At 41.2% G+C, this 14,480-nt stretch overlaps 2 protein-coding genes across 2 annotated transcripts in view; one reads left to right on the forward strand and one right to left on the reverse strand.

Annotated features, from left to right (window-relative positions):
- The window catches only part of Mcm9 (minichromosome maintenance 9 homologous recombination repair factor), a 71,785-nt gene that overhangs the window by 40,161 nt on the left and 17,144 nt on the right, over positions 1-14,480 (reverse strand). The gene's annotated exons all lie outside the window — the stretch shown is intronic.
- Positions 2,150-14,152, forward strand: Asf1a (anti-silencing function 1A histone chaperone). Its single transcript, XM_005073297.4, has 4 exons — positions 2,150-2,625; positions 7,304-7,419; positions 11,649-11,825; positions 13,331-14,152. Exons 1-4 carry the CDS (start codon positions 2,517-2,519, stop codon positions 13,541-13,543), a joined length of 615 nt encoding a protein of 204 aa, XP_005073354.1. The 5' UTR covers positions 2,150-2,516; the 3' UTR covers positions 13,544-14,152.

Below are 14,480 nucleotides of genomic sequence, written 5' to 3' on the forward strand. Positions count from 1 at the left end.
CTCCAGGCCCTATAATACACTTTTTAAAAGTTACTTTGCCATTTCTATTTTACCTTTGCAGTAGGCAGGACTCGATTTCATTCTCAGTTCCAAGAAAATTTCATTCAGCACATTTTAATTCTATTGAATTTAACTTGATTTTTCACTGGTCTCTATGTAACCTCAATTTAACTAAATGTTTTAGTCTTAGAAGCCCTTTGTAGAGTTTTGGATCCATGGAAACGCTGCTTATCTATTCAAATGTCAAGGTACATGTTCAACAATAGGTTCTTCCATTGAAGAATGGTTACGCACACCCTGATTCCACAGCATCTTCCGTGTTGCATTTCCTGGCTCACAAACTACTTGATAACTGATAAATATCGGGACTAAACATGCTTAAATACTCAAGCAACCTTCATTCACCATCAGAAAAAAATGTTTCGTAGTTTCACTATTTTTTTAGGGCTATCATAACAAAATACTGGCGGCTAGACCTTCCAAGACTCACAGCTTTTGTTTGTTTCTTCAGAGGCTTTGGTTTGTTGTTTTTCATAGCTTGTGAATGCTATCTTCTCATTCTTTTGCTCACAAGGCCTTTATGCATATGTATTGTGTGTTTGTGTATTACTTATGAGCATGATATACTGCCTCTACCACCACCGTGTGACTTTTACTCTGATGCATAGAAACAACTGTGATTAAACTGGTAGGCACCCCCCCCTTTTTTTTCCCCCAAGACAGGGTTTCCCAGTGTAGCTCTGTAGCCTCTCTTGGATCTCACTCTGTAGACCAGGCTGGCTGGAACTCACAGAGATTCCCTGGCCTCTTCCTCCCCAGTGCTGGGATTAAAGACATTCGCCATCATAGGCCCTGGGGACTGCTCAGTCTGACAATATGAGTGGTTCTCTCCCCCACTTTCGTTTCCTTCAACTAAGAGGATGGGCCTGTTCCACAATAACTTTAAAAGGCAAAGGTTTCTCATCATTAGCGACCTACCTACGTCCGAAAATGTCTACAAGATGACTAACCAAAATTTTGCAAATTGCAGATTAACACTAAGAAACAATTTTCAATCTGAATTTTATTTAATAACATTTAGTAGTTTAATTCCAAGGGGGGGCACAATAGTTTAAGAGTAACACCTCAACTTAGCAAAAGGAAAGTTAATTTTCACAAAGGTGTTAACAGCTTCCGTTTCCCTGCCCACCATAGTAGCTAAGTAGCATAAACAAGCACCATTTCCTCAATTAGGCCTTGAAATGCTTTCACAGGCATTACAGTCACAGAAGGGCTCCTCAGAATGTGTAATGCTATTTTTAATGTATGGACAGTTGGTATAAATTTCTTGAAGATCAAATATCATAGTATACTTAGTTTTCTCCTTTCTCAAACGCTATTGTAATAAATTTGTTGTCCTTTGGTCTCCAGACACTTCCCTTCTCTTGACTTCTAACTTCTTGCTCTGCTGCCCCAAAGAGCAGAAATAAGACTTTTAACTGATTGCATCTTTTCCTTTTTTCTCCCCTTTCATTCTATCTCTTTTCAGTCTGAAATGGGAAGAAATGCAAGGTGCAGCCAAAGATCGTATATTTAGATTTTTTTCCCCGGACTCTCGTGTGTGTGTGTTTGTGTGTGTGTGTAATTCCCCCGCCCTCATTTTCTATTGCCAAAACGCCGGGAAGTGGCCAAGAACTTGACTTCCAAAATGGCTTGCTCCTTTCGAACTGCCACGGGTCTATGAGATGCAATTTATTTCCATTGCAACCGGCCCTTCTTCCTACTCCCTACCATCACAGGAAACAGACAGCTGGGCCCGACGAGTGCAGAAAATCCCATCTTCTCCGCTACATACAGCAGAGCCCGCAAAAGCCGCCTCACTGACGGACAAACGTTAAAGACGGGGGTGGGGGAGGGGGGTTGATACCCGAAAACGCAAAGGCCCACGCTCCGCACGTGAGGGGCCGGCTCGCGCCCTCCCGCCACGGCCGCCGGCCCCGCCCCCTCGCGGGCCCCGCCCCCTCCGTCCCGCCGCGGCCACGCCCGACGTGAGGCGCGGGCCCGGCGGGCGGGGGCGGGGCCTGCGCCGCCCCTCCCCCCCGGCGCCGGCGGCGGCCTCCGCGCGGGCCTCCCAGCCCCTATTCCACTCACTTTGTTCTGCGCCTTTGTCCTGGTCCACACCAGCAGGTGGAGCCGCAGTGAAAGTTTCCCGTCCGTTCCGCGAGCGGGAGCCCATCTTGCTCGCCGCCACGGCCCTCGCTGGAGGAGGAGGGTCAGAGCTCGGGGGCAGCCAATCGCGCGCAACGCTGCTAGTTATCAGGGCAGAATGGGCTGTAGTTTAGTGGAATAGGAAAGCTGCAAAACACTGTGGAGTGCTGCGGTGTAAATAAAAAGGAAAAAAAAAGTTTCTCAAGTCGCCGCTGCACGACGTCGGGCCGCGCCGCGCCGGGGCGGGGGTCTGCGCTCTCCGAGCGGCCGCGCGCGGGACTCTGTGGTGCCGCCAGCCCCGGCCCCATTGTTTGTGTTTTCTTCAAAATATGGCAAAGGTTCAGGTGAACAATGTAGTGGTGCTGGATAACCCGTCGCCTTTCTACAACCCGTTCCAGTTCGAGATCACCTTCGAGTGCATCGAGGACCTGTCTGAAGGTGAGTGGCGCCGGGCTGTCAGTTGTGGCGGCGGACGTTAAAGTTTCCCGGCCCGGCCTCGCGCGGGGTGGGCCGCGGGCGGCGGGAGGGCGGCGGGCGGGCGGCCATGCGAGGGAAACTTGAAGTTGAGGGACGCCGGCCGCGCCGCAACTTGCGAGCAACTTACCGGGCGGAGGGAGCCATGTTGTCAGCTTTGTCTGCGGCGGGCGGCGCTGGGCGGCCCCGGCTCGCGAGGCGCCGGCGGGGGTCGTGCGGCCTCGGCGGCCCCAGGGCCCCGCGGCCCGGCGGGGAGCGGAGCCATCTTACCCGGCGGCACGACGCCTGCTCCGGGCCGCCAGGGGCGAGCGGGCCCGCGCCTTCCCGCCCGAGCCCCTCCGGGGCTGTCCTCGCGCCGTTCTCCGGCTCCCTCCACCAACCAGCGGCGGAAGGCGGGCGCTGACTCCGTCCCTCCGCGCCTGGCTCCCGGGGACCGCCGTCCTCCCCGGGGTGCTCCCTGCGGACGCCCGGGATGCTGCGCGCAGGCTCCCCAGCAGTGTGGACGCCTCTCCAGGAGGACGGAAATCTCTCTGAAACAGTCAGTGCCGGGCTAGGAAGTTCCATCCTGCTCAAGAACCAAAGCTGGGCGCTTCAACAGTTCCCGGTACTGGCTTCTAAAAAGTCTCAAAGACTTTCCCCAGAACGTACGAAGATGCAATTAAAATAACTCCACGTCCTGGAGGATTAGGGAAAATACGGACGTTGGCTAGGAGATAAACGCCTTTTCCGAAGTACGTTTTGCGGTTTAAAAAAATGCGAAACAGTGAAGAGATACAGAATTTAGAAAGCTAAAATGAGGGTTTATCATCAGTTTTCTTAGGTTTTTATTAAAACCAGTGCTTCATTTTCAAAACTTGAAACAAAAAGTTTAACTTCATTAGTGTTAATTTAAGTTAGTTAGGAGGACATCTTGGGACCTGGAAGTACTTCGTAAAAAATGCCTTTAAGAGTATTATACTAATCATGCCGGAAAGAATTTCTTTTCATTTAAGTTTTTAATCTCTACAGTGAACTTTATGTAGGATGTTAACTTTAATTATAAAAACCAATATATGCCCGTTGCAATAAACTTTTAGAGTTGTAAAAAGGAAGTCATAGGTCTTTCACCCACTCTTTTAGCTAACCACACCATGACTTTAAAATGTACCCCTCTGTTGTTTTTAAATCTATACAAAGTATAAATGCACATACATTTAATATGTGGGAAATATTTTGAAGAATGACTCATAATTACAATACAGTAATCACGATTAGGCTGTGGTGATGTAAGGTTAAGAATGTTTTGCTTAAAACTCCATTTATTACTGCCCGATAGTATTAGTAAAAAGCATTTCCACACCAGACCCATTTCCAAACCCAACATTGGTTTTTCTTTTTAACTGCCAATTTATATATAAATATTAAAGAAAAGAGCATGGGTGAGTCCATTCTAACGCAGTAGTAGTGTTCTAGGCATTAGAAGTTCAGGTATTTTTCAAGCAATGGCTTCCATTTTAGGATTCAACTTTGTGCAAGGAAGACATGATCTAGGGTATTGTTACAGGGTCACTCCATTGGATAGTTCGAAACCAGCCATCCACAGAAACCAAGTGAGGTTCTGTTTTAAACTGGGATCCTTTTACAGCAATGGTATCACTTATGTCAAGAATACACCTACTCTAGTACACTTCAAAACCAGGGCACCATTATTTTAGGATGTTTTAAGCTGAGTCATTCCAAAGCTGCAAAGGAATCTTTCAAAAAGGTACCATTCCTGTGTACTCCATCTAGAGGCTGTGTGGAGTAAGGAAATGGAGTTGACTTATTTTGCAAAAGCTCTAGTCTAGGTTCCATACTTTTGTTGTTGTACTGTGATTTCTTTTTTAAGTTCTTGAAATCAAACTACAAAATCCTTCGAAGGGAATTTTGAGTTTATGATTTGTGTCTACCCCAACCTACAGATTAGCCACCGTTTGTCATGCTCATCAATCATCTTGCACTATTTCAGTTTTCCTTTAGAAGCTGCCCTGTAGCCTTGCTTCAGAAGAAGCCTTGAGTAGTATTTGCTCTAAGGATGAAGTGGTTATTTCGTCTGTCTTAAACGGGATGGAAAGGCCAGTGAGATAGATGGTGCAGCCAGTAAAGCCGCTAGCTACCCGCCTGACTACCAGAGGTCTTCAGTCACCAAAATCCACATGGCAGAGTGAGCAACTGACTCATCCAGTTGTCCTCCACAGCGGTACCCATATACATACAGAAACACAATAAATGCTCGAAAAACTTTTAAGGGATTTAAGTAGGGGCTTTATTATGCCCCATCGATATGCCTGTACAAGTTTGATTGGCCTGCCTATAATTTCTAGGGTTTAATATTTGCAGTGCACCAAAACTGATCCTGTGGATTTATATTTTGAAAGTTCGGGCCTATTCTGATTGCAAAGGCTTTATACTTTCTCCTAGACTACTGATTCCCAACAGTGTAATTAACTTAAAATTTCCTTGGTAACACCCCTCCCATCACACGTGGAGCTGCTGTCTGTCTGGGAGTACCATGATTAAATGGAAAAGTTAACTTTTTAAATAAGTGAGTAAATTCCAGCTAGTAACTTGTAGTGCCACAGGCCTTATCCTTAACTTCCTAAAATACAGAAAGGAAAACTGGCTTTATAAGCAAACTAATAAATAAGTATTCGGTGTATGCCCCTTCTTGAGTTACTGCTTGTGCTTACTAAGGCTGGATTATGTAGCTCTCCACTGCTAGTCTTAACCCACTGTCTGTGTTCTTTAATTCCATTATTTCACAGCTAGAAAGGCAGGATTTACCCAGTTACTTGTATTTATTTTAAAGCCAAGGCTTTTGAGTACCAGCAACCCAACTTAAATTCTCATTCTGATCTGTAAGCTGCATGAATTTTAGTAGATTACTTAAATTTTCATATACCTCTAAGTTTCTTCATTTGGCTTTTGGATCACTTCCCTCATTGGCCACTAGCTCCTAATACTTTAATTGATTCTTCATCTTCGTGACCTGTCAACTTTGGAGGGTCTACAGACTCAGTCCTGAGGAATCCCATTCTTTTCCTTGTCTTTATGTATTATTGCCTATTTTCTATTTTTTAAGATCTGACCTATGTTGTATCCACAATGAAACATCTAATAGACATTTCAAACATGTTTAAAACTAACTCCTGATTATTTTCTCCTTTATACCCGAAAGGAAAAAGGAAGTGGAGTAGCCACTTCCATCTCCAGACGTTACCTGGGATGTAGTGTTTTACACCACCCTCAAGGCCACCATAGGGAACCACACCACCGTAGTTTCCATCCTCAGTTGTTGAGGCAGTCTCTTTTTCCTTGCCCTCATCCGGTCTATACAAGGCACAGCAGTTAAAATGACCCTTTAAGATGAAAAGGTGGATGGATCCCTGTAGAATCTCTGCTCAAAACCTTTAGGGACTAGGACTGTAGCTCTGGTAAAGTGGGTACCTAGAATTTGGAAAGCTCTGGGTTTGATCTCCAGTACAACAAGAAAACTTGTGGTTTTCCATGTCACTCATTGTAGTAACCCATGACATAATGGGTCCTCAAAAACTGTTGAATTTTAAAACATTACAAATAATAAGGCGTTGAAATTTTAAGTTTCAGTTTACAATATAGTATGAATACAAAGAAATACCATAGTCCTACAAATTTAGGGAATAACTACATAATTCCACCAAAAAAGGCTTTGTTGACATTCCCCAGTGTGAACCAGGGAAGCAAAGCTGGGGGGGGGGTACTTAGTATAGTCTCACTGTAACGAAGCCACGCACAGACCACACATGTTCAACACCATAGGAGATTATCTGTCATCTTCACCCATGTTTAAAGAACAGATTCTTCAGAAAGAATGGATTTACTCCTCTCTGTTCTCCATTGACTTTTCTAAAATGGTGCTTAATGAAATCTAGATTGAATCACAAGACAAGTCTTAGGTTGTACTTGAGTGTATCATGTCCCTGCTGTGTGAGGAGGTGTAAGGACCTTGGTTTCTTCTTGTGGTTTTAAGAATGTATGGCAGAAAGGAGTAACAGGAGGAAACAGCCCCACTGTATCCTTTAGCTACAGTTGGTATAGTGGTACTATGTATCAGTGGTAACTACAAGTTAGTATAAACCGTCAGTTATTTTGGCCAGCAAGAGTGAGGAGATAACAGCCTGACAAATTTACACAGATGATGAAGCCCCTTACTTTTGAATCACAAGGAAGGTTTGCTGACAATTTCCTACTCTGGGTTCTGTGCTGATTTCCCTTTCACGGGGCAGCCTTTCTTCAGTGGTGAGAGAAGCCTGGGAGATTGCACAGTAAACCACCTGGGCAATGGGATTAGTGTTCCAGGTGTTCTTTACCAAAGGAGTTCTCTGGGTATTATGCCGTTTACCTTATGAGTACTTAGGGAAATTTAGTATTTCCCTGGGTTTTGTTCATGTTTTATTTGGGAGTAGCCCTCTCCAGTGACCAGTGCTTAATGAAAGAGAATTTGGAGATGTTATTGAAATGAAACAAGAATTCTGGTAAGAAATTTATAAGCAACATTTCTATATCTTTCTAGATGAGGACTTTATCATTTGTTAATATAATTGCTATTGATTAATAAAATAATGCTTTTGGTTTTTAACCCTAGACTTGGAGTGGAAAATTATCTATGTGGGCTCTGCCGAAAGTGAAGAATATGATCAAGTTTTAGACTCTGTTTTAGTAGGCCCCGTTCCTGCAGGAAGGCATATGTTTGTTTTTCAGGTAAGATTACTCTTAAAATGTATATGCCAGATATGTTTCTTGTGGTGATATTTTGTTTATGATCTAACAAATAAAGCTTGCCTGAAGACCAGATGAACAAAGAGGCCAGCCACTAGAGAATTCTCACTTCTACCAATGCTCAGACTAAAGGGGCGATTGTGTCCTCTGATTACATATCCAGACTGCACTGCTCCTCAGACTGCTCAATGAGCTCTTGTCTTTATATTCTTCTCTAGTGCTGGGATTAAAGTCGTGGGATCCCAAGTGCTGAGATCACCTTTGTGTGAGCTCTGTTTCTCTTTTAGATAGGTTCAATCTCGTGTAGCCCAGGGTAGCCTTGAACTCACAGAGATCCCTCTGCCTCTGCTGGCATTAAAGGTGTGTGCCACCACTGCCTGGCCTCTATGGGTAACTAGTGTGGTTAGCTTCGTGCAAACTTTGTTAGATCATGAATAAAAACATCACTACAGTTTCTAATAGACTAAATGATCTCAGCACACTTGATCCATTTTGTTTTAAGTAATTTTACTTATCTACTCCAATTTTTAGTCTGTTCTGTTGTTTCAGGCAGTGTCTGTCATAAAAGAAGTTCTGTACTTGAGTTTATGTGCAGAGATGTTAATGTCTTTACTGTTGGTAACTAGACAGACCACAGTACACCTTAAATTGTATCATGGCTCACAAGACTGACTTGGGTTTTATCCTGTGGAACAGTTCTTCAAGACGAAAGTATCCCCAAATGTGTATTCAGACGGTATACTGGTTAGTAATATGTGTCTGCTGATGTAATTTCAACAACCTCATTTTGACATAGTAACTGCAAGGCTAAGAAATGTTAGCAGATGGAGGTGTGTGACTTGAGCTATTGGGATTAAAGGCTGGCACTTCACTGAAGCTGCTTATCTAGGTTTTCATAGAGGACCACTGTGACATGTCTATTACCCATTAGAACTTGAGAGTAGGAATTCTGTGAGTATAAATCATGTTCTTAGATACCTCTGACATTATTTAAGTCTGTGCCTAAGCTTGAGACATTATCTTCTGTATAACTGTTATTTCTCTTACTTTATATTAAATTGCTATATTAAACTAGTGACTTTTTTCAATTATCCATGCTTCTTAGAGGGAGCTATTTATAATACTGCAAGGAGTAATGAGCTAGCTTTTAAATAACTATTAATTTCTGTTAGAAGTATTTCTGCCTAACCAACCAAGTCTCACTGCAGGCAGAATCCAGGAGAAAAATTGACTTCCTATCCCTGACCTCTATTTCTCACTTCAGTTTCAGTGAATACTCACATTGAAGGAATCCATTAGAAATGGGCGAGGAGTTGCTTACGAGCACACTGTAGAGAAGCTGCCTCTTAGATACAGAACTGAGGAGATGGGACTGAGGGTTTGCTGTTAGCAAACCAAATAATTTAGTGTATATAAACATGGCAAAGAAAGGCTCAACTACAGTAATCTAAAGGCTGTAATACTTTAATTAAAATAGAAAGAGAGAGAGAGTAACCTTGTGAAAGCTGTAGGAACACAGAGTGCCTAAGGAAGCATTGCAGTCTCAGGCATGCCTGATCCTTCTGCTTACAAAGACATGTGACCCCACTAATGAACCACCTCATAATGTTAGAAGGAATAAGGCAATTAGCAAATTACTGACAAAACTAGCTGTATCTGTAATTAATTAAGACTATTATTTTATTCTCAGTATATAAAGAGGCAGAATTTGTTTGGACCCATAAGCCTGGGGACTACATACTGTACTGATAAGTCACGATGTAGTACGATGTAGTAAAAGAAGCTCGCCTTAATGTATAGTCACATATACCCTTTGTATCGCTGATTTTGGAGTGAGCCTCTGGGAATCTGTGTGTGTATATGTTAGGAATACCTCTAAGCTTTTGGCTTGCTATGGTGGTGCTGTGAGGAAAATCTCATAGCAGTATGTAGCTTTTGTTGGTATCAGTGTAAATGTTGCCAGAAAGAACAGAGAAAGCACTATGATTTAGGTCATGTGTTAGCCTATGCAACTTACAGAGTCTGACAATTATTAACAAAAAGAAACTAAGGCATACTTTTTGTTTTGTGTTATGAGAAAACTGTCCTATTTTCCTGGTCTGCTGTTTTCTTATGAGTGGGTCTAAGACTCGCAGGGAGATATGCAGACATCTGCCCGGTATTGAGGTTTGGGTAAACAAAGGTGATCCCCATCACTTTTCCATCCTTAATGATCTGAGAGGTATACACATTTCTTGACCCAAATTTGCTCAAGGTGAATCCTCTGGCAACCATGTTTTTAAACAGACACAGCTACAACTAATTTGCTGAGTGGTAGGCACATTACTGAGCTCTTTCCCATAATCACTTTGGATACCCTGAAAGTAACCCCAGAATGCATAAAATTGTAGGACAAAGGGTATAATCTACTGGAGAGGGTCTCTGTCCCTACCTACCCCCACCTTTGGTGTCTGTCCAAAGGGATCATAAACCCTATCAGGACAGGAACTGAGTAATGAGAAAACTCTAAAATAATAAATTCTTATAGATGCATTTAGGTTGTTAAGACATAGATTAGGAGATTTGTGTCAAGTAACAAAGACATAAAAAGGGGACGCTGCTACATTCTGTATCAGAAAGAACTTTACTTGGAAAATAGGTTTGATGAAAATATCAAGAGATACATCTAGGAGGCTGTGGCGAAGGAACTTTATAGCCAAGGGTACTGTTTGAGGCAGTGGCATGAAAGGTTTCCAGCACATCGCACAGAATTTGTGTTATTCATACACACACAGGTGAGGTTACAAAGTGTGAAGAGCCTTATAAATGAAATTGAAGATGTTTGTTTCCTAGAGAAGGAACTAAAGCATCTAAGGAGTAGAAAGAGTTCCATGTTTAAATGGCAGCAATATAAGTCATAAACAAGCTAGAACTGAGGCAACTTAGAAAGCTTAGAAGTATTTTGCATAAGAGACAAAGACTAACACCCAGGCTTTAGAAATGAGAGTGACAAGGTAATAGAGTAAGAGAAGCTGAAAGTGACTGAGACTTTTAGTCTCCATGAATTTTTATGGTCTTTAGTGTTGTCTACATGATATGTATAAAACAGTCTTTTGTTTTCTTGACACAGGGTTTTTCTGTGTAGCCTTGATTGTCCAGGAACTCGCTCTGTAGACCAGGCTGGTCTCAGACTCACAGAGATCCACCTGCCTCTGCCTCACAAGTGCTGGTATTAAAGGCATGCACCACCACTGCTGGGCTATATAATTAACAGTTTTAAGCTTTCAAGTTAACATATCTACAGAGGTGAAGTGTTTGTATGCAAAGGATGTTATGCTAGAGTTTCGTTTGTTTATCACACAGAATGGCTGCTTCAGGCTGTACTTAGATGCCTCAACACCACTATGTCTTATTAGTTTATGGTTCTTCTCCATTGAGTCAGTCTCTGCCATCTTGCTCATTACTGTGAACATGGCTCCAGCCTTTTCTGGTATCTTTAGTTACTTCTAGTTCTTTTGTTTAATCATGATTCAAAATGTCTTTGCCTGCACTGAATTTCCAATGTGGCTCAAGCAGTGCGCTATATGCAGTGTCCAACCAAGTGACTACTTACAATATGCTTTGCTCTATGGTTTTGAAGACCCAGTGTGAGTTTTATTCACTATTTATGTTTACTGCTTACTTAGTTGTTCTGGGGATTAAACTGAATTGTCAGTTTTATATAGTTTACTACTGAAGTATTTGCAAAAGGTGTCTGACTAGATCTAAAGAACCTGACTATGTCTGATAGAAGATGAAAACTGATAGGATAAACATTTATTGGAATAAATTCTGTGAAACTAACTTGATACATAGTAACTTGGGACTGAAAATTAGGACTGCAAAAGGTTAGGATCATTAATTACAATGATTGATTTGACTATAAACAATGGAATTTATAATGTATTATGTAATTAATCATCATATAGTAAAGCCAGAATTATTTCCTTCTAGCACTCAGAGGAGGCAGATGGAAAGAATTGCATAAATTTGTGGCCAGCTTGGGTTGAACAGTGAGTAACAGGCCAGCCAGGGCCATATAGCAGGACTCTGCTTCTAAAAGCCAAAAATAAATTAATTAATTAAAAAATTTCCCCCACTAATGTGATTTCAAGTAGTGCTAAAGTAATTGAAACTCACTCACTGTACCTGCACTAACAGACTGCTTTGTGTTTCTTTTTAAATTATTCTAGGCTGATGCACCGAATCCAGGACTCATTCCTGATGCAGATGCAGTGGGGGTAACAGTTGTGCTAATTACTTGCACCTATCGAGGTCAAGAATTTATTAGAGTTGGCTACTATGTAAATAATGAATATACTGAAACAGAATTAAGGGAAAATCCACCAGTAAAACCAGATTTTTCTAAGGTAATTTTCTTACTATTCCTTTTATTTGGTTGGTTTTTCAATTTGGTGTTTGTTTCTCTGTAGCTTTGGAGCCTATCCTGGAACTTGCTGTGCAAGCCAGGCTGGCTTCGAACTCAGAGATCCACTTTCCTCTGCCTCCCAAGTGCTGGGATTAAAAGTGTATATCAGCACTGCCTGGCCCATACTATTTATTCCTTTTTAATTACGTGTACTATCCAGTTTTTAGAGGGTTGCTATTTCATTCTACAACGTGGCCTTAAAGAAATCTGAAGTTTTGTAGTGCTTGAACAAACTAATTGTTGTTCCATTTGCACGGAAGGCCTCAATCCTGTCTCTCCAGGAATTAGTGTTAGGTGGGTACCTTGAGTTAAATGGTCTAGCTTCTTGCAAAGAGCAGGCCTTCATTGCCATTAGGTCTTTTATTTCAACCTTGAGGACATGTAATGTCTATTTTTGTAGTGAAGTGATTATGAAAATATTTTTTCCTAAAGTCACAGCAAGATTAATGTGTTTTTTTGTCCATTTCTTTTGTGATGGTTTTGAGACAGGGTCTTTCTTCTGCTGTAACCCAAAGTGGCCTTGAACTTGACTATGGCATTCTTCATTCCTCAGTTGTCCAGGCTTTAGGATTACAGTTGTCAGCATGCCCAGTGTGTGCTTATTTCTAATAATATTCAGAATATCTGCATATGTTATTCTATCTGCTATTCTTAGAGGTTAAACTAAAGGTATTAAGTATTTCTGATGATTATAACTTAAATTCTGAGACATCAAAATCTGATTCAGTCATCTTAAAAATACTTAGTATCTTGGATTTTACCAGTCTTAGTTACTGGTGATTTTTTTACTCTATATGGTACCCTATGTGACAGCCTTGCCACAGACTAGAGACTTCTCCTTTCTGCTGGTGCGGGTGGGATGTCTTCCACAATTTAGAGACATCCTGTTGAGCAAGGATTAGTAGAACCTTCGTATACCAGTAAACAAAACAAAATGAAAAAACTAGAATACTGTTTCTAAAAATGATTTTTAATACATTACAGTTAATATCCCACTAATTAGAGGTTCTATGAGGAAAAATTTCAAATCTTGTTTTTGTTTTAATTTCTTGGTGCTTATTTGAACCTAGGGACTTAGGCAGAGTACTTCCTTTGCACTGAGCTATGTTCCTAAGCCTGAAAACACATTAGGCTAAAGACATGCTTATTTAACTAAAACTATCGTTTAAAGGGTGTGCAGAAGTGCCTCCCCCCTTTAGGAAGCACCAGTATGAAAGCAAGGTACTTTGTGTGTGGGTGGAAGATCTAGATGGATTTTTTTTCCTTACAAATAGTGCTTTTGCTATTTGCTATTGTAGTCCTTGCTTATTAGTTAGGTTTAAGTGCTTCACTTGCTGATACCTTTGCATATGAATTTAGTTCTTTAAAAGGACTACCAGAGCCACTCAGTTTGCATATGGTACTCTTACTTTCCTGGTGCTCATCATTTAAATGTTTCTTTTCTAGCTTCAAAGAAATATTTTGGCATCTAATCCCAGAGTCACAAGATTCCACATTAACTGGGAAGATAACACAGAAAAACTGGAAGATGCAGAGAGCAGTAACCCAAATCTACAGTCCCTTCTTTCAACAGATGCATTACCTTCAGCATCAAAGGGATGGTCCACGTCAGAAAACTCACTGAACGTCATGTTAGAATCCCACATGGACTGCATGTGACCGGGTGCCATCCGAGTAGTACAGTTTAAGCTATTAAAAACAGAACTATTTCCCTGAAGTTCCGTAAGTACATAGTCAAGGTGAAATGTGAAGAATTTGTTTAAAAACATCCTGTAGAAAGTTTATAAGAAAACCAGTATTTGAGCAAATTGTGGAATATAAATACAACTATTTTTAAGTACTTTTTTTCTCTAATGTGTTATTTTATTTGTTCATGAAACTAATCTGGTTAAAGTATATATATATATATTATTTTCTTCTCCTTTATATGTAATTAAAGCACTTATAAAAAGAAAACTTATCAATTATTAATTAGACCAGGTTGTAAAGGTGTTGTAGCCTCTTGGACAATAATACTTTTTACTAGCCTTTAAAAGAACAAAGTTTACTTCAACTAAAATGAGTCTTCCTGTGAAGACAGTGTCCTTTTAATTTAAGGAGCAAACTTCCATCCTGTAGTAAAAAAGATGTCTTTAAAAAGGGAATTTGAAATCAACTACAACCACCAAGGTTTTTCTAGGCTACCCCAGTGTGTCTTGTGGCTACCACCAAAACTTATGTTAAAACTGGACTTCTGGTTTCTATGTAATAAATGCGGCTACCTTTGAAGTCCCTCTGACTATGGTTTATGCTTCCCTACTTCTAAAACCATGATCATAAATCATTGTCCAGAGATTTCAACTGGTGAGAACAAATGCAAGGTTTCTAGTATAAGATTATAATGGTTCAGATCTGCTATTCAGTTTACAGAAACTGAACATGTGTTGTACTGTTGCTACAGAAAGGTAATTTAAAAAGGTCTACTTAGCTTTATCCTACTAGGCTGGCTACCTTTAGAAGTATGTTTTAAGTTCACAGCTACAATACCACATATCCTTTGCTTCTCATTAAAATGATAAGATCAGGGCATATCTGTAGTTGACATATTCTAGACAGC

The sequence above is a fragment of the Mesocricetus auratus genome, unplaced genomic scaffold (genome assembly GCF_017639785.1).
Source record: "Mesocricetus auratus isolate SY011 unplaced genomic scaffold, BCM_Maur_2.0 Super-Scaffold_100018, whole genome shotgun sequence".
In the NCBI taxonomy this organism is placed as follows: domain Eukaryota; kingdom Metazoa; phylum Chordata; class Mammalia; order Rodentia; family Cricetidae; genus Mesocricetus; species Mesocricetus auratus.

Coding starts and splice junctions, on each gene's coding strand:
- Asf1a (XM_005073297.4), top strand. CDS start 2,517: ATGGCAAAGGTTCAGGTGAACAATGTAGTGGTGCTGGATAACCCGTCG. Junction 2,626..7,303: donor CATCGAGGACCTGTCTGAAG/GTGAGTGGCGCC, acceptor TTTTAACCCTAG/ACTTGGAGTGGAAAATTATC. Junction 11,826..13,330: donor TAAAACCAGATTTTTCTAAG/GTAATTTTCTTA, acceptor TTTCTTTTCTAG/CTTCAAAGAAATATTTTGGC.